This window comes from Seriola aureovittata, chromosome 22 (genome assembly GCF_021018895.1).
Source record: "Seriola aureovittata isolate HTS-2021-v1 ecotype China chromosome 22, ASM2101889v1, whole genome shotgun sequence".
Classification (NCBI taxonomy): domain Eukaryota; kingdom Metazoa; phylum Chordata; class Actinopteri; order Carangiformes; family Carangidae; genus Seriola; species Seriola aureovittata.
In genome coordinates, this window is record NC_079385.1 from 1,575,475 (window position 1) to 1,595,245 (window position 19,771).

General features: G+C 44.2%; 1 protein-coding gene across 7 annotated transcripts in view; it reads left to right on the forward strand.

Annotated features, from left to right (window-relative positions):
• Positions 1–19,771, forward strand: part of LOC130163808 (protein bicaudal D homolog 1-like) — a 55,441-nt gene that overhangs the window by 21,083 nt on the left and 14,587 nt on the right. For 4 of the 7 annotated variants that reach the window (XM_056368202.1, XM_056368205.1, XM_056368207.1 and 1 more), the window contains exons 2-10: positions 9,124–9,336; positions 10,056–10,211; positions 10,889–11,193; positions 11,999–12,173; positions 14,374–14,871; positions 14,962–15,140; positions 16,458–16,848; positions 17,222–17,416; positions 19,232–19,383. In XM_056368202.1, coding sequence (XP_056224177.1) covers positions 9,124–9,336; positions 10,056–10,211; positions 10,889–11,193; positions 11,999–12,173; positions 14,374–14,871; positions 14,962–15,140; positions 16,458–16,848; positions 17,222–17,416; positions 19,232–19,383 — 2,264 coding nt within the window. The remainder of the gene's footprint in view (positions 1–9,123; positions 9,337–10,055; positions 10,212–10,888; positions 11,194–11,998; positions 12,174–14,373; positions 14,872–14,961; positions 15,141–16,457; positions 16,849–17,221; positions 17,417–19,231; positions 19,384–19,771) is intronic. The other 3 variants (XM_056368203.1, XM_056368206.1, XM_056368209.1) reach the window with 1 other exon arrangement.

Consider the following 19,771-nt stretch of genomic DNA (forward strand, 5'->3'; position numbering starts at 1 on the left):
AAAGACCTCAGCAATCCTCTGGACCTTCTGGGCCAACTAAAGGGAACTGCTGTGAAGAAGCTGGACAGAATGGGAGAACTAATTTACAACTATGGAGCTGAGTGCCTCGGAGTTGCAGAAAAAAGGAAGAAACCACCTCCCATCCCAACCAAATCCAGAAGACAGCAGGAGACAGAGCGGCTGATCATAGAATCCAGCTGAAGTAACAGTGGAGAAAAGCAGCAGAAGAAGAGAAGGAGGGAATGACATGCTACAACCAGAGATCAAGAACTGACTTTGATCCTTAAGGAGAGCAGAGAACCTGAGAAAGAGGTGCAGAAAGAAGGATGGGACCAGATTGAACTTCTTGAATGACCCCTTCAGGTTTGTCTGTTCTCAAAGGAGAAAAGCGGCAAAGTTGCAACATCAAGGGAAGATCTCGAAGCTCACCTAGAAGAAGTCCGCATGGACAGCCGATGGTGTGAGCAGTTCACCCTCCCACCTGGCATGCCACCATTACCTTCTCCTGAACATTAACTAGACATCAGCCCTCCCAAGTGGAGTGAGGTGGTAGCAGCTGTATGTTGGGCAAGAGCCGCATCCTCCCCTGGGCCCAACGGAGTCCCGTACAGGTTTTACAAGAATGCACCAGATGTACTACGGTTCCTGTGGAGATTGATAAAGGTGGTGGGCAGGGGGCATTCTAATCCCAAAGGAAAAAGACTCTGCTAACATCAACCAGTTTCGCCACATTAGCCTCCTGAATGTTGAAGGAAAGGTTTTATTCAGTGTCCTAGCTCATAGGCTGACAGGCTACTGAAGAACAACTACATCGACACTTCTGTGCAGAAGGCAATGATCGGTTTCTCTGGGTGTTTGGAGCATGTAAGCATGATCTGGCACCAAATCCAAGCTGCCAAAAAGTATGGAAGAGATCTTCACTTGGATCTCGCCAACGCCTTTGGCTGGATGCGCAATCTACCCATTAGCATTCATCATGGCCATGGAGGTCATCATCTGAGCCTCACATTGGGTGGTAGGAGGAGAGCAGCTCAAACCCGGTCTGCGACTCCCTCCTATCAGGGCATATGTGGATGATTTGACCACACTTACCACAACCAAGGCCTGCACTAGGCGACTCCTGAAGAAGCTACAAGAGAACATTGAGCTTGCCCGATTCAAGATAAAGCCAAACAAGTCCAGGAGCATATCAGTCATCAAAGGGAAGCTGTCCAAGTAAAGTTTTTACACCGAACCCATACCAACAGTGGCAGAGAAACTAATCAAAAGTCTTGGATGATGATATGATGCAATCCTCAGGGACACAGACCAACTGGACCGGATTAGGCAGGAGACCATCAGTGGCCTAGAGACCATTGACAAGTCCTTGGTACCTGGCAGTTTGAAGCTCTGGTGCCTTCAGTTCGGTCTCCTCCCCCAACTTATGTTGCCCATGACCATCTATGAGATCCCACTCTTTATGCCTGACAAACTGGAAAGGCTGGTCAGTTAATTTGCCAAAATATGGTTTGTCTTTCCCAGGTGCATTACCAACACAGCACTGTATGAAAAAGGTAGTCTGGAATTACCAGTGTCCAGTCTTACAGAGTACTAGTGGTCCAAAGTAAGGTTGGAAATGCCACTGACATAATCCATGATCCATATGTTGCCAGAACAGCTCCTACCCTGGCAACTGGAAGGAAGTTGTAGCTATTTAGCAGGCAAAGTCAGCCCTCAAGCATCAGATCATTGTTGGTCACGTACAGCAAGGGAGAGGAGGTCTTGGCCTTGGAGAGAGTGCCATCCTGGCACAAAGCATCCCCATCGCAGTCTGGTGGTTGAAGAGGAATGCCGACAAGAGCGGGCAATGAAGTGTGCAAAAGTGGTCTCTCAAGCAAAGCAGGGCAATGCACGCAATGGGAGGAGGTTGAGAAGAGAAAGTTCTCTTGGAAGGAGCTGTGGGACATGGAAGTGCATCCAACCAGCTTCGTCATTTGAGCCACCTACGACGTCCTGCCATCTCCAATCAACCTCAACCGGTGGTACGGAGAAAACCCTATGTGCCAGCTCTGTCCATCTCCAGCCAGCCTAAAGCACATTCTGGTGGGCTCCAAGACAAGCTTTACGCGAGGCTGTTACACCTGGCGCCACAACCAGGTGCTGAAATGTCTTTCAGCTACCCTAGAGACCAGGCAGACATCCATCAACTATGCCCTGGGAGGATGCCGTGGAGGAGGCCTATGAATGGAAAAGCCTCAAGTACGCCAAGCTGGCAGCTGATGCTTACCAACATGGCTGGAAAGTTAGGGTCTGGACCTCCAGTGGAGGTCGGCTGCAGAGGTTTTGTGGGCAAGTCAACCACCAGGCTACTTAATGACATGGGAATTCAAGGACAAACCAAAAATTTGGCAAGCCATCAAAGCTCTCTCCAGTGCAGCTGAACAGGCTAGTCGTTGGCTCTGGATCAAGAGGAGAGACATCACTTGGACCCTAAAACAAAAGCTGCAGCAACAGGGTGAGTAGAGGGAGTTAAAGCAGAGGGGGGGCGCACCTGGGATGCCAGATGTTGCCCATGAGCCCTCTGGAGGTGTTGCGGGCCTGGCATCGAAACACCTATGAAGGAGGGTGCCCACCTTATTTTTTGGCTTTTTTTGGGGGGCCTTATATATATGGGGTCCCTGCGTAACCCACTGCGCTACGCAACGCCCCTCCCATTAATTTTTAACCCCCTCTACACCTTGCATAGATATCCACCATGGCACCCTCCTGATCTATTCCTAAAATTCCTAAAACGGAACATCTGGCACTCAAGCTGTCTTGTTTCAAGACAAATTGACCAATTTCCATGCATTTTTACAGAAGTGTCGTTTCCTGAAGTCAGATCCGCTGTCATTATCTTGTGTGTGCTTGTATTGGTGATGTAGGTGTCTTAACGTAAGCTTTATTGTTGACAGTCAGATTTTATGAATCCAGATGAGGATGTCAGATAAAATGATGAAAATAAGATCCAATTTGGAATAAACTGGAATTATCCATTAAAACTTAATAACCAGTGAGCCAAACACATTTCATACATAATGTATGTAATTTATGACATTCTGTGCAGAAGAAATGTGATGGAAGATCAGCCACATGACTGAGTTCTGCTTAAAATGCTGTCATCTACATGTCATTTAGTCATTTTTAGACATTTTAACGTGGAAAAGTTACAGATTATTGCTTTAAACCTGATGATTGTCGTGAACTAAGTATTTGGTGTTATGCACAGCAGAGTGATGTATTCAGGTTTTCCAGCAGTATCAGAGGTTTATTTGAAATAACTGGACAGTTTGCACGAGCAGTGGAAGCTGAGCACAAAGAGTTCTGCTGCAATAGATCATGTAAATCTAAAGCAAACATTGTCGTAAAGTGAACATCATGCAGCAGCTTCTTGAGTCCACATAGACTCGAGCCTCCATGAAATGAAACCCAGTAGCTAGGATCTCATATGATTTCCTCTCTCCATGTGTTTCCTTCCCTCCCTGCTACTGTCTTTGTCTTTGTCTCAGTAGCAGATTAAAGAGGACACTGTTCTCCCACGCCTGCAGGGTTTATGTGGATATTGATCCATGTGTCTTCGAGCTGTTCACACAGATAACAGCTAATGTGGAGCAAGAGATAGGACGGAGAGAGAGAGATCTTTTCCTACAAATGAAGGCTATAATTCTTTTTATTTCCTTCGGGGTCTCACTGAGAAATCAGATAACTCAGGCTTTAGTTTCATTATTTCTATTTCTAGTCTCCAGTGTGCACTATTTTCATGACACAACACCCAAATAACCAAGAAGTATATACGTGTTTTTGTTTCTGATGCATCGGCTCGTGAGCAAGTAGTTGTTGTGAATATCTGTACATATTTAGTTCTGAAAGAAACCACTCTAAATTAATGATTAAAGCTTTCTGACCGAATACATCACACCAAGTGTTCTATCATTTTTACCAAGGTCAGAGCTATAGTTCCTGTTTCAGTGCCGTATGGGGTAAGTCACTTTCCAGATCATAGAAAATACAGCAGATCTACCAAATGTCTGTTCATGCAGTCCAATAACAGATGTGGACACAGCTGATGTACTAGTTCATATATGTTTGTTGACATGTTCAGTCCATGCACACAGTCCACACCACCATAGACCCTGAGGTACAGGTGGAAAGGTGGACCCTCAATTTTCACCAGCAGATCTACATCGTGGATCTCCAGGTTTTTTTTTTTATTTGATTTGATATTGAGACCTTTTCACACGTGTGAAGTCAACAGAAGTTAGTCCTGAGCAACTTCAGTAAAACAAGTTAGTCTGACTTAAGTGAAAAGTTGTTTTTACTCAAAAGAATTTAGGAAACTGATTGCCTTAGATCAGTGGTTCCCAACCTTTTTCAACTCATGGCCCACTTGAAAATCTCACAAATGTTCTGACATCTGACCCTGTGCCAAATAATGCTACCACATTCTCAGAGCACTTTTTATTTTAATAATAATGATCAAACATTTACGATTAAATTGAAAGCAGGGGAAACTGATTTTTTTGTTTGATGCTGGACAGATCACTTGTTAATCCGTTTCTTGAATGTCCCTTTAATTCTTCCTGTTGCTGGCAACAACATAAAACTTCCTATCATTGACCATAGGCCCTGGTCATGACTATATCAAATTAGCATTTGATAATTAGGTCAATGAATTTGGGCAAAGCTCTCAGCATGCATTACAGACTCCCTTGTAAATGGCATGGTGGTTTTAGCTAGCGTACTACTAGCTAACCTTAGCATTAGCCTGCCAGTTTTTAGTTTTAGCTTTAGTTGTCACTATACACAGAAAAATCGCCTGCAAAAATTCATTTTTGAATAAGGACATTGACAAATGTAAACACACTGATGTAGAATTACTATTTGTTTTATACCTCCTTCAGGCAAAAGGAGAACATTCCTCACATTACATGAGTTGCATCAGTGAGAAATGAGTAACCTACATTAATGTAATTTAAGGAAGCAAAGGTATTAGCTATAGCTGTTTTCAGGAGGTCTATTTTAAAGGACAAACACAACTCTTAAAGCAAATGCATTATTGGTCCTTTTTCTTCATTTAGACTCTTCGGACAATGATGTCATTACCTATGTGTGATTTGTCAGTGATATTAAAGTAAAATAAACCCCCTGTGGTTTGAAATAATGTAAACCTGTAACTTGTAAACTTGTATCAGAAGCAGCTGATGGAAGTTCTGGTGTATAAACTGTGAAGTGCCTTCGGAAGACACAAGGTCAGAGGACGCCTGCTGTCTGCTGCTTCTTAAATCAGAATCCCTGCATGGAAGGAAACGCTCTAAATAATAATGTGTCTGTCCTGCATCTATTGCAGTATAATTGGCAGTAAATTGACCTTGATTTAGAATACTGGCAGCCAGGCTCTGTTTACTCAACTAACAGAGGTCGGTCACACACACACACACACACACTGGGATCAACACAGCTTACAGTTAAATCAGCTGCCTGTCGAGCTGACCAGATGTCATGGTGGGAGGGTCACAGTGAAATGTCATAACACTGAAGAGATGTTTTGTGAACAAATCCTTTTGCTTGTGGTTCACTTGTGTCTCTGACTGTTTTTTTCATTTGCTATCATCACATGAGAAAAAGGGAAACAGATGCATTCTAACACATACTTTATTTCAATATGTTCATATGAAATCCTCCCTCTTTTTATTCCTGTGAAAGAATCACACACATCATCATACAGCATCTGGTTGAATATATAAAATTCTCTCCAACAAAACAACCTCATAGATGTGTCAGTGGCTCAGATAACTCATAAATATGACCCCAGTTTGGTAATGAACTGTCTGCTAAAGTCACTCTGGATGGAAATCTTAGATAAACATCCAGGATGTGAATTGTATCAGCTGAGCTGGGCAAGGATCAGTAATGTGATGCTTGGGTGTCTGCAGGCTGATAACATCATGCACCAGTGACAGTGTGAACAATAAAAGAAGGGAGGAAATGGTGAGAGGGCAAGAATGTGAACAAGAAAATTGGAAAGATGAGGTTAGAAATACAAACTAACTAAACGCTGCCTTTGTCTGACTCTGGGTCAGCCTGATGACCGGAGTTAGACAGATTAAATTAAAATGAATGGCTGCATGATGCACCAGTCTGCTACTGTGTCACATGGAGAAGTTGAACAGTGAACAAACAACTCAAATCTGTTGGTCAGCATGATATCGTGTCTCTAAGACACTGTCAAGCACTTTGCAAGAACAAATATCTTTTCCCACAAGGTGAATATTGTGTTTTAAGACCCAGACTCTCAGTCACTGCACCATAAACCCATTGTGATGTCTCAGACCTTCCCACAGCATCACTGAGCCAGGGACACTTTTATGGGAAACTATTCAGTCTGTCTGCATTAGTATGCTGACAGAGCAACCGACTGAAGACACAGGGGAGTCGGACGGAGAGAAATTACTTGGATAGATCGAGTGAAAGAGGGAGGTGAAATAGAGTGAGATAAAGACTTTGGGGCATGACGAAATGATGTGAGTTTTGTGGGTGTTTTTATGTACATGAATGAAAAAGACGAATCCCTGTTATCAGTGTCATTGCTCATTTCTGTCCTGTCACAGTGGACTCCTCCTGTCCACACTGTCTGTCTGACCCTGTCTCATCTCTGTGTCTGTTTTGGACTTGTCCTTGTCTCTTTCAGTCAGACAGGATGAGGTCAGAGTTGGCAGTGAAGCACTGTGTCTGTAACTAGAACACTGGCCTTAGAGTGACAGTAAAGGCAAGCAGCACATTAACATATCACTACTGGACATCACCTCCACCATTTCTACACGACCTTAGCAGTTTTCAAATTTGTCTTTTACATTGAATTTTTTTATGCCTCTGTGCCGGTGACAGTCAATGCCAGCATGATCTGGTTTTTAGGTTGTCTGTTCATCTGTCTCATTCTCGTGGACGCAGCATCTCAGTAACGCTGTGACACAACATTTGGCACATACATTCACTTAGACTCACATATATATATATATATACGTATGTGCCATACGTGAAGGGATTCCTTTGAAGAGTTCTCGAGATATTGTGTTCACAAGGCCAATATCATGTTTTGTGAGGTCACCATGACCTTAACCTTTGACCTTTTACCACCAAAGTCTAATGAGTTCATCCTTGAATCCAAGTGAATTTTTGTGCCAAATTTGAAGAAGTTTTCAAGGCGTTACTGAGATATCGTGTTGATGAGAATGGGATGTGGGAGGGTGTCGCGTATCGAGCGATCAGCTGAGCAGACTTCTGAACACCGCCACAGGCTTGACTGAGGTTTTCTCATCTGAACCTACAACACCTTTCCCTGCCCTCTATACCTCCATCGATGGCCTGGGAGAGAGCAAACCGGTGACCACTGCGTGACCATCCATGCCTCTCTGTAGCACGTCCGGTCAGGCTCTAAAACAACTCTGTCACAAGGTGGGTTTAGATGGTGACATCACCAAGTTCTAAGGAAGCTGGTTGAAGTGGTGGTGTAAACAAAGAGAGTCCAGCGGGGAGCCAACAGAGCATCCACTTTCTCAGGCGGGGGGGGGGGGGGCCTGCAACCAATACCAACAGGAGACAAGCACCGAAGCTCCTGACATCAGGGCTGGAGTGGAGGACGGAGGTGGACCTGGACAGACAGCTCCATCTCCAAGGGGAAATCTGCAACCCTGCAGCTTACAGATTCTGCAAGTTGGAGACTCAGCAACGCGTCTACTCAGGGACCTGGGGCTATGGGGAGCTAGCTAAGCGTGGGGACCGAGCATCTCCTGCAGAAGGTTAGCTGCAGGGGGTGTAAGGGATGGCTGATGATCCTGCACCTAACAAAAGGAAAGGTGAACAGACCTACAACCCCGCAGGAAGAAGACCTACCTGTACAAATTAAATGTGGGCATACAGTAAAAGTCCCACAATGCCGTGTTTTCAGTGGAGGCTCATTAATCACTTAAAGTAAACACACCCTAACGTGTGCAGTCTCACACGCATCAGTGAGCAGAGGGACGGAGCAGAGTCCCAGCCTCCTGTGTGAAACTGTACTTACACTGCAGCCCCTGTGGGACAATGCACAGTTATACATTCTGCCTGTGTACAGCGATTCTCTATTCATCGTGTCTTTAATCAAAATCACATATTGACAGGACTTAGAGGAGTGAGGGGTTGAAGAGAGGAGACTCTGTAGTTTCCCACAGACCTTTGTCCACCTTATAAGTTCAGCCTAGAGTTCATGTCATTGAGTTTTAGTTGAGAGTCGATGTCTTCCCTCAGTGGTCAGTGGAGCAGGACTGGGCAGCTCATGTGGAGCAGCTCAGTAATCATGAGGCCACTGAAGCTGACTCAGCTGTTTACATGTTGGACCTCTCTGATCTCTTTGCCTTGTGTCCTGTCTCTCTTATAGAGCTGCGTCTTCATGGACAAACCCCTTCTACATTTTACACATATAAGTAGCTGAGAAGACATGAGTGTCACTGCATGTATATTGCTGATAGAGATAGGTCGAAGAAAGAGCCAGAGCTGTTATGAGTTAAAACCAGGGGTGGACAGTAACAAAGTGCACTGAAGTATATTTTGTACTTGACTTGAGTATTTTAGAAACTTATGATTTACTCTTAATTTGAAAAAGAGCTTTTAGTCAGTGAATTAATTTTATTTTATTTTGAAAATGTGATAGATCATACACTGTGTTGATCACAGGAGAAAAACCAATCACAGCCAACTCCTCCACTGTCAGTCATGTTTGAACCTGTTGGTGTCGGCTGTTGATCATTTCAGTCATTTATCCAGAAGCAGATTCTCCATAATCTTTGATAATCTTACTTTACTTTTTACTACGTAAAATAAATGATGAATCAGCAGAAAACATTTCAGATGGAGTGAGTTTTGTATCATTCATAAAAGGTGAAATATACTAATTGTTGCTCATGGGTTCATTGGTTTCATAGACTATTATCTCAATGTTCATACCTCACAGGAAATAGTTCTGTTTGTGGATTGGATAGAGCATTTTCGCTTTAACGTGGATCTGCAGCAACTTGTGGACTTTACATAGAGACCATTCACCCAATCATGTCCTCCCCTGCTCTGTTCCAGGCGTTTGGCCACGCCTACTCCACCCAGCGCAAGGTGGCAGAGGATGGGGAGACCAACGAGGAGACGCTGCTGCAGGAGTCTGCCACAAAGGAGGCCTACTACATGGGCCGCCTCCTGGAGCTGCAGGCGGAACTGAAACACAGCCGGGCCACAGCCTCCAACACCCAGGCCGACAACGAGCACCTGAGCACCGTGCTGCAGGAGCTCAGGGAGGTACACTACGCCAGCGAGGGTTATGATGTCATTACCATGTCTTTACAGGAGGTGGCTGGGTGCTCTTTTAAAACAGGACACCTTCATGTACAGAAGGTTTCAATTTTAAAATGTAAAGCAAAGCAAAATATATAAATAAATAAATAAATATATAAATACAAACTAACCAGAAAAATTATGAGAATAAAGTCATAATATTATGAGAATAAAGTTGCAATTTTTAGAATAAAATCATATTTCAAGAAAAAAGTCAAAAGTTTACAAGAATAAAGTTGTAATTTTTACAATAATAAAGTTCCAAAAGTAATTTCAGTTTTTTTTTTGGGTCTATTCTATTGTTAGACAGACAAACAGCAGAAGCAGTTCATGCTGACACTGACTCTCCTTTGACCTGTTTGATTGGTTGATGTAATATTCCTTAAAGTTGTTTTTTTTTCTTGAAATTTTACATTTTTAATTATCGAAATATTACGACGATATCTTTTTTTTCCTCAATGTGGCCCCAATACCCGTACTCATAATTTGATGGAAACAAACAGGAAGTGGTAGAATGGTATCCAGTTGTAGCTGAAGGTTTCCTATGGTGAGGATCTGTAACGAGTCCTTCCTCTCTCTTTTCTACGAAAAGCCAGCTAACCCAAGACAGCTGCTGCAGTATAGATGAAAGTGACGTGTCATTAACATCATGCAGCTTCAGCTCTGTCTCTGCTCTGTCTCAGCAGAGTAACGAGATGCTGGAGCTGCAGCGCAGCCGGATGAGAGAGGAGATCAGGGAATACAAGTTTCGAGAGTCGCGGCTGCTGCAGGACTACACGGAGCTGGAGGAGGAGAACATCTCTCTGCAGAAACTGGTGTCAACGCTGAAACAGAATCAGGTACAAATCATTCAGACACACTCGGACCTGCTGTAGAGAATCAGAAGATATTCAGAATACACATTATACATTTGTCAACAGTCTCTGCATTTGGGTCCTTAACACAAAACCTGACAGAGGTGGAATAAAGGTGATTTGATAAAGAAAACCAATTAACAATACAGGCAAAACAAAAGTCAGAAATAATCCAGAATCCAGGTAAAAACTCTGGAACACAAAACGGAAGCTGTAGGAGACACAGGGGAAACATGGGAGGTAAGGGTGATAAAACACAGGTGTGACACATTAGGGCGGGGCAGGAAGTCAACAAGGAGGGAAACAGGACAAAGATACACAAGGAACTCTACTTCAAAATAAAATATGAAATGAAATGAAATACATGTCCAAACTTAAAGAATCCTCTTTGGACAGTTTTGTCTTTTAGTATTTTTAAATTTAAATTTTTTTTATGCTCATAATATAACATGTTTGCTCCTGCGATATAAAAAGCAATATAATAATATTGCTTTTGTCTTTTCAGGGACAGGGAGAAGTCAGAGAGATATTTAAAGCCACGATGTCAGTTCATTTCACATGAAATGTAGAGAAGGTTTACAAAAAACAGATGTAATGAAATCAATGATGCACAACTTGATTTTCATCCCATGAACGTGTCTATCCCTCCATCTGTGGTTCAGGTGGAATATGAAGGTCTGAAGCACGAGATCAAGGTCCTGGAGGAGGAGACGGAGCTCCTCAACAGCCAGCTGCAGGACGCGCTGCGTTTGAAGGAGATCTCAGACGCCCAGCTGGAGGAAGCTCTGGAGTCTCTGAAGAGCGAGCGTGAGCAGAAGAAACACCTGCGCAGGGAGCTGGTCCACCACCTCAGCATGTGTGACGTGGCTTACACCGGCAGCGCCCACCTGACATTCACCTCTGCCCCGCCCAGCGGCACCGCCACCCCCACAACTCTGCTCTCCCCCAACACAGAGGAGCCGACAAGGTGGATGTCGCAAATAATTAACATTGTCTCCAGCAAAATCCATCTATATCCTATTGATCTGCTTTACCAGACGTGTTTTCTATTTCCTGAATTATGCACACTGGCAGTGTATTCACATATTGTCAGGTTCAGGTTCCTGAAACACTTTAAAGTTAGAAAGGTCAACGTATTTCTCTAACTTTAAAGAACAAGGTTGGCAATATTCTCCATTCCCAAACCAACGATGTGACCTTTAATGTGTTCTTTTCTCAACACTTTGACTTGTTAACTCTGTCCTTGGCTTTCAGCTCCAAGCCCATTGGTTTTCATTCAAAAAGAGACTCAGTAATTTCCTACAACAGCTGGACAGCGTAGTTTTTTTTTAGCAAATGTTACACACACACTAGGATGTTGAGGGTGGGTTCATTTACCCTCCCACTCATTTTCTTCTTGTTGGTCGTGCTCCGCTTCTCGACCTCCACCACATTAATTCAAATTTGGTGTGTTGTTTTTTGTTTCAAGCAACACGTCACCCGGTGTAACAGTGAGGTTCACTGATGTGTTTTTATTAGTTTTCACTGTTAGTTTGAGTTGGAACATGGGATTTTTTGATAGTAAAGGAAAATGGATACCACTTTACAACAAGACTCAATTGACCACAGAACTCATCGATTGTATTGTAATCGTAATGATTGTAAAAGACTTTCACTCTCAAACTTTCTTTACATAGCTGGTTATAAATCTCTAACTACTTCTTCTACTTGTTATGTTGGAAGTAGAAGTTCATTTCTGGGCTTTAAAGGTCTACTCTGCCCTGATCTGCCAGATGTAACGGCCACCTCCAGGGCGGGACAGGAGCAGGGCCAGCTGCAGGGCCTGTGCCCAGGGCCAATGGAGAGTGTCGGGGGCCAGGTCGAAAATCTGAGGGAGCGACGACGCTGGACCTCTACAGTGAGATGAACCTGACTGAGATCCAGAAGCTCAAGCAGCACATAATGACAGTGAGTGTGTTCTCTATAAAGGGTTAGGGTTAGTTAATTTAAAGTTAAAACCTTCAATAAAGCAGCAGCAGATGATCTCAGTGTCTATAGTTAATCAGGGAGTCAACAATGTAACGTGGTCATCCGCTATTAAGGCCTTTGTATATAAGGAGGAGGAGCTTAAAATCAATTCTAAATGTAACAGGAAGTTAAACTGGACTGATGTGGTCTCTGCTTTTGGAGAATTGTGACTCAGCTGAAGTCTCTCAGTAAAAAGAGAATCACAGTAATCAAGTCGTCTTGAAAGGAAGCCATGAATCAGTCTTCCAGCCTCTTTTTGGTTTATTAATTTGTAATAACACACTGATGGTGGTGTTACAGAACACGTAATGTAATCACCTAATAAGTCAGTGACATAAAATCTGTGGCACAGTTTGTATGTGACACTCAGAAAAACAGACGACAGCTCTATTCTTTATTTTCAGCGTCTGTCTGGTTCAGAATCCAGCAGCTGACTCCTCTTTAAAAAACAAAGCTTTTGAATAATTTAATGTGAAACCAAGCTGACATACAGTATCCCCACTGTGTAAAGCCCTGTCTGTCTGTCTGTCTCCTCTTGTCACACTCTAACTCACTCACTTGTTTTCTTTCCCAGCAGCTTTCTCTCACACGCTCTGAGCATTTCTCAAACTTAGTGAATCAGTTCATGCTCAGATCACCACAAATCTGTATATTGTGTGTGTAGCACGTGTGTGTGTGTGTGTGTGTGTGTGTGTCTCTGTTTCAGTTCCTGTAGGTGTAATCCCATCCTCCCCTGCTCTCTGCAGCCTCTGTGATAGGCCGAGCTGCAGGAAGAGCTTATTTATATCTCACTGATACACCACACTATCGACCAGGCCCCAGTAGATGGTGGGTTTCACTGCTGGCTTTATATTAATGACATACAGTATCCCCACTGCGTAATGCTGCAGTATTGTTTCTTCACAACCAGAAGAACTTGAACTGTTTACCTCGGTGTTATTTGGTGAAGTGGTTCTGTATGAGCTAACACAATGAAGATGTGTAGTTTCAAAGCTTCTTTTGAGACAGCCTTTGTGGTTCAGTGTAAGTTAAAAGTTTTTAGTTCAGGTCTGGATGTGGAGATGGTAAGAGATGTGTTTTTGTGTTGAATAGTGAGTCTCAGTCAAACATATCACACTTTGTGCATCAGTGTGACAATTAAATATGACCTGAGAAGGGAAGGTGTGAATAAGTCATCCATGGCTTTAAGGACTTATCAGATGCCAGAACACAACAGCAGGGTCAGCCCTATATTCTGGAATGTCCCTCACTGACTGACTGACTGACTGACTGACTGACTGACTGACTGACTGAGGGATGATATTTCCACCACTGGTCAGTGGAGTGCCAAGCCGCAGTCTACTGAGCCACTCTGGTTTCCTGCTCAGGAACTGCAGGGAAGAGGAGGAACACTCCCAATACACTGAGCCTCTCCTCCATTACAGCAAATAAAAGACTTTAATTCCATGTATCATTATTACTAAAGGAGGCAGAGGAATAACTAAACATAAGACACACAGAGCAGAGAGAGCAGGAGAGAGAGAGGGAGAGAGAGAAGTCATCGGTAACGTGGCTTCGTACTAACGACTATGACCAACTCTTCATATCAAACAGAGGGAGTTAGACATAAAGACCTGCCTCTAATAAAAGTCTGTTACGTTCTGGAGTTGAAGTAAATAAAGACTAAACTATTGTGGATCCAGACGGAGGCTGTGCTCTGTGTGAGAGACTAAATAAGAAAGATAGTCTGTCTGGGGCCCGAGACAGACTATCTTTCAGGTGGTTCACCTCGTGAAGCACATGACATTTGGTCTTTGCCCCGGTGGCCAAGGTTCGAGTCGAGCCTGTGGCCCTTTACGGCATATCCTCTCCATCTCTCTCTCTCTCACTAGGACTGTAATAAAGGCAAATGAATAACAAAGTATTAATGCCTGAAAAAGTTACTTTAAAAAAAGAAAGTCTGTGTCTTCTAACTTTCTCTCTGAGTGATCATGTTATCAAATTATTATTTTTTTCTTTTTGGCTGTGCCCATTGTCATTATCAATGTCAAAGTCTAAATTTGATGTGTTAGATGGTCTGAGCCTGTAAAAAATATACAAAACATCTGGGATTAATACATCAATACATGTCGTTCTCTTCTCCGGCTGCTTCCTCCTTCAGGTGGAGCGTGAGAAAGTAACGCTGATGACGAGCCTGCAGGAGTCCCAGACTCAGCTCCAGCACACCCAGGGGGCCCTGACCGAGCAGTATGAAAAGGGGCTCCGCCTTACCCAGAAAGTCACCGCCCTCCGCCGCCTGCATCGAAGGGCCCACAGCAGTGTCATCTCCCAGTTCAACCCCGACGCCCTGATGGAGCTAGGCAGAGATGAGGAGGAGGCTGAGGGAGAGGGAGAGACTGGGGAGGATAAGAGCGAGACACTGACCAGAAGTCAGGTGTTTTCATACCAAACGCCGGGTCTGGAGATCATGCAGTGCAAGTACCGTGTGGCCGTGACAGAGGTGGTGGAGCTAAAGGCGGAGCTGAAGGTCCTCCGTGAAAGGCTGGCTCAGTGTGAGGAGGCGGCGGCGGAGGAGAGGCCGAAACGAAACAGTCAGCTCCACAAGATGGAGAGGCAGGCCGCCTCGTTGGAGAAGAGCTGCCGGGAGGGACGCGAGAAGGTAACCACTGTAGACCGACTGTGTCCGTCTGAACAGATCAAGAGACGGTTACATAGATGAAGTGTTTTCTTCTCGTCCCTCCTCCCTCAGATTTCCAGTCTGGAGTTGGATTTGCAGGCAGCTCAGTCCGCAGCCAATGAGAGCCAGGGGGCGCTGATTGCAGCTCAAGACGAGCTGGTGATGCTGAGTGAGGAGCTCGCCCAGCTCTACCATCACGTCTGTCTGTGCAACAATGAGACGCCCAACCGCGTCATGCTGGACTACTACAGGTCGACTGTTGTTTCGTCAATGACAAGCACACAGCAGTAAAAGAGGGGAATTAGATTTCTCAAAGTGACAGGGACTGAGGCTCAATGTGACACATTTCACAATAAAATCTAGATTTAGTCCAAACTGTTCATTTAATTTTTTAATATCATCATTGATTATCCATCCAGAACTTCTGCCAAATAAGAGCTGCTGGATGTCTCCAGGTTTACTTCACTCATGCATGTTGTATTTTCAAGCACTGACTGTTCTCACAGTCTTGATGTGGACACAGCTCTCCTAGAACCCCATATTTCTGCAGAACCCCCTCAAGATACTCTGAGGGATGAACATGAGGTCACGAAGAGTGTCTTCAACAGATTCTCCTGATGATGCTGGACAGCACTTTTGCCAGAGCTCTCTCTGGTGCCATTGCAGCTCCAACACAGTCAACTTACTCAGAAGGCTGGTTTTTTAATGCTCTGAATGTGCCTGTAGTCTGGCTCCTTGTCTGCAGCCAAATATCACTGGGAGTCTGAATAAGACAAGAGTTTATTCATCTCCAAGTTACAGAGAAATCTGAAGGAAAATTATAAAAGGCACAGTGCTTTATTAATTCAAAAATATGTTTACAGGCTACCACTGGCAAGATGCTATTGGCTAGCGGACCACACTTTGAGAGGCATAAGTTAGGGCTCTTCACCACACTGGCAACAGGGTGTTAGAGTTAGTAGAAAGGAAGACTTTGGGCTCTATTTTAACGATCCAAAGCTAATGGTCTGGAGCGTGTGAGCCAAGTGCATTCAGTGCGTGTCACGTTTGCTATTTCAACGACGGGAAAAACAGACGCTGCTCAACGTGCATGCTTCAATGGGTTGTACTTAATCTTTAAATTATTCATAGGAGTGTTTTGGGTGTAACATCCAATAAACCAATCAGGGCGCATCTCCCATTCCCTTTAAAAAACAGGTGTGCTGCAGCTTGGTGTACTGCTATTATAATGGACCGGTGTTTCACACAGCTCTACAGTAGATAAACAAATCACAATGTTAGAAATATTTGATGTGATATGATGAGACGTGTGAATAAATCTTCAGTTCATTATAAAACTGTGGACAAATTGAGGTGATGAATGTGGAACACTGTAGAGAAGCTTTCTAACTACATGGTAAATCCTCCAGTCTCACGTAGAGACATCCATGACACATGACCACGTCATACAACACATGTCACACAGACATGTCAAACTCAGACTTGGTGGATACCTGCAGCAGATAATCACTAACATATTAAAGGTTGTATGTGTTAACAAGCTGTTCTCATTCTGTTTCTGCTTGTAGACAAGGCAGAGGGCTCAGGGGCCTCAGTGCCAGTCTCAAAGCCATGTCCTCGGACAACAGCAAAGTTCTCCTCACACCACGCCTTGCCAGGCGGCTGGCCGCTGTCGCTTCCACAACCTCAAGTCCTGGGGAGTCGCGGAGCCCCTCGGAGTCTCCATCCAAAGAGCCCCTGTCGAGGGAGGGTGGAGGGGAGGAGAAGGAGGGAGACAAAGAGGGCCTGCAGATGCCATCTGAGCAGGGCCCAACGGCCTGCACCCCTCCAACCCGGTCACCCAGTATCAGTGCCTCTTCATCGTCATCATCATCATCATCGCCTGCCATGGAGCCGGCCGGTGAGCTGCGCAAGGAGCCCATGAATATCTATAACCTCAACGCCATCATCAGAGACCAGGTAGAATTCAGTTTTTCCTGTCAGTCCTCTCTTTTCTTACACTTTTCACCTTCAGCACAAATGGATCATTATTTTCAGATAACTGTCTCTGTCTAGTTCAACCCCCCTCCCTCCAGATTCACCCTTTTGTCCTTTTCCCCCCATTTATTTTCCACCATCTCTCTCTTTTCTCTTCACTAAGCTCTGACATCTCTGTTAACTAAAGTCTGATTTTCATGTAATTTGTTTTTTTCAGCTGAGTATTTTCATTCCTTTCCTTCCTTCCTGTTCATCTCTCCTCTGTTCTTTTCTTCCACAGATTAACTCTCTCCTTTTAGCCAGACTCACCCTCAAAATGTCTCCCCTCCACCTCTCTCCCCCTCCCCTCCCCCAGGTGAAGCACCTCCAGCGGGCAGTGGACCGGTCTCTGCAGCTGTCCAGACAGAGAGCTGCAGCCAGGGAACTGGCCCCTCTGCTGGACAAGGACAAGGAGAGCTGCATGGAGGAGATCCTGAAGCTCAAGTCTCTGCTCAGCACCAAGAGAGAGCAGATAGCCACCCTCAGACTGGTGCTCAAGGCTAACAAACAGGTACAGAGGGCAGAATGATACAAGTCTAACAACATTTTTGGTCTATGGGGCAAAAAAAAAAAAAAAAATGATGACAGCCAAGAAGGTACAGGAAAGACATTAGGCTAGAACACTCACATAAGTTCAGCAAAGTGCACGATTAAAGACTCTTTTGTTCAGATTTTAGGCTGTCAGACAAAGGGTTGATAAACATGACTCTATTATGACTGTGGACTGCAAACTAACCAATCAGAGTACTGTATGAAACGATGCACAATGTGTTGAATGCAATATTATCCCCATAAATCTGCTCCAAGTTTCCAATCCATCCATCCATCCATCCATATGTCCATCCACATATACATCTGTCCATCCATCCATCCATCCGTCCATCCATCCATCCGTCCATCCATCCATCCATCCATCCGTCCATCCATCTATCCATCCGTCCATCCATCCATCCATCCGTCCATCCATCCATCCATCCGTCCATCCATCCATCCATCTGTCCATCCATCCATTCATCCATCCGTCTGTCATGATCTGTCACGATGCGGGTAAGGCTGGACTCAAAATGCAGCCAGCACAGGGGAATGAGGTGCAAAAGGTTTATTAACTTAAGAACCGCTGGAGAACCACAACAGGAAACTGAAGCACGAGGGTTACACCAGAACTTAACAGCAGGCCAAAACACGAGGAACCACATGGGATGACAAGAGGAGACATGAACTGGCAACATGAACAGACTGAGGACAAACCAGACATGAACGGATCATGGAAAAACCAAAGATGAACAGATCAAGGACAATCCAGAGATGAACAGACGAACCGACACATACATAGGGGAGCACAAAGAATATATAGATACAAGGGAGGCAAGGGTGAACACAGGTGAAACACATTAGGGCGGGGCAGACAATCACCACACAGAGAAACAGGACCAAGACAGGAAGTAAAAACATTGAGAAACCAACTACAAAATAAAACAGGAAGTGACAAAAGTCCAAACAAACTAACAAAAGGTGTCTGCCATGACAAACCATGATACTGTCCATCCACCCATCCATCCATCCATCCATCCATCCATCCACCCATCCACCCATCCATCCACCCACCCATCCATCCATTATGTCAGCCCCATGAGGAAATGAATATAGGCTGTCTTTACCTGCAGCTGATGTTATTGTCATGTTTTGGTCGTGGGACCAAGATCTCTTGATAAAGTCTTGATGAATGAAGGATATGATGGATGCTTTGATATCAGTTGCTACTCTGCTTCTTTTCCTGTGATATTTAAACCAGACATTTCAAAAGACAATGGCTTTATTAAAAATGAAAAATCCAAACACAGCCACCTGTGCTGGGTTTAACGACGCCTTTAGGGAATGAGCCCAGCAGTTTATAGCCCGACTGTTTACTGGCTTACACTCTCCCAAAGTGCATCAACCAATAAGGTTGATTGAAGTGCTCACCTGACTGTCATGAACCTTTCCCCCATTGCAATTAGTTTATATTGCCTGTTTTATATGATTTCTTTCTAAGGCATGTGTGTATCAGTGATTGAATGCAGACGCTAGAGCTCACATTATCCACTGAGAAAATGTCTACCAACAACTCTGACGACCTACACTCGATTCCGAGTTACACACAGTGCAAACTATACTCATTTCCTGTATACAATACAAACACTACTCATTTCAAGAGTTGTTATTTAGGTGTGGCATACATGGTGCACATTCAAGTGAAGTGAGATCTTTGTTTTTCATAGCAACATATTTGGACAATGCATAAAACAATTCATGATACGTGCGTGTGTGTGTGTGTGTTTTCCCGCAGACGGCAGAGGTGGCTCTGGCCAACCTTAAGAGCAAGTATGAGGCAGAGAAGTCCATGGTGACTGACACCATGATGAAGCTAAGGAACGAGCTGAAGGCACTGAAGGAGGACGCCGCCACTTTCTCCTCCCTGCGAGCGATGTTCGCCACCAGGTCAGAGACCAGATACAAGAAATACTGTCAGGAGACCACACAGCAGTTTCCAGTTTTTGTCCAGAAAGTGACTCCCCATGAATTCTAATCCCATAATAACTTCATAAAGCGATGATGTGTTTGGGCTTTTTGTCATCATGTTTTGGACTTACTCTGCCCCCAAGTGGTGAAAATGTCAATGACTGCAGCATTAATATTGAAATATCACGTCTTCTATGGTTACGTTCAAGAAAACACAGAGCATATCAGTTCTTTAACATCTCAGTGATCTAATCCATCAGTCAAGAAACGTTCAAGTCTTAAAGAATTCACTTATATGTTGTGAGTTAGATAAGAAGATAGATGCTCTTCTCAGGTATGTTTCTTGGGCACAGTCATTTCTTTGACC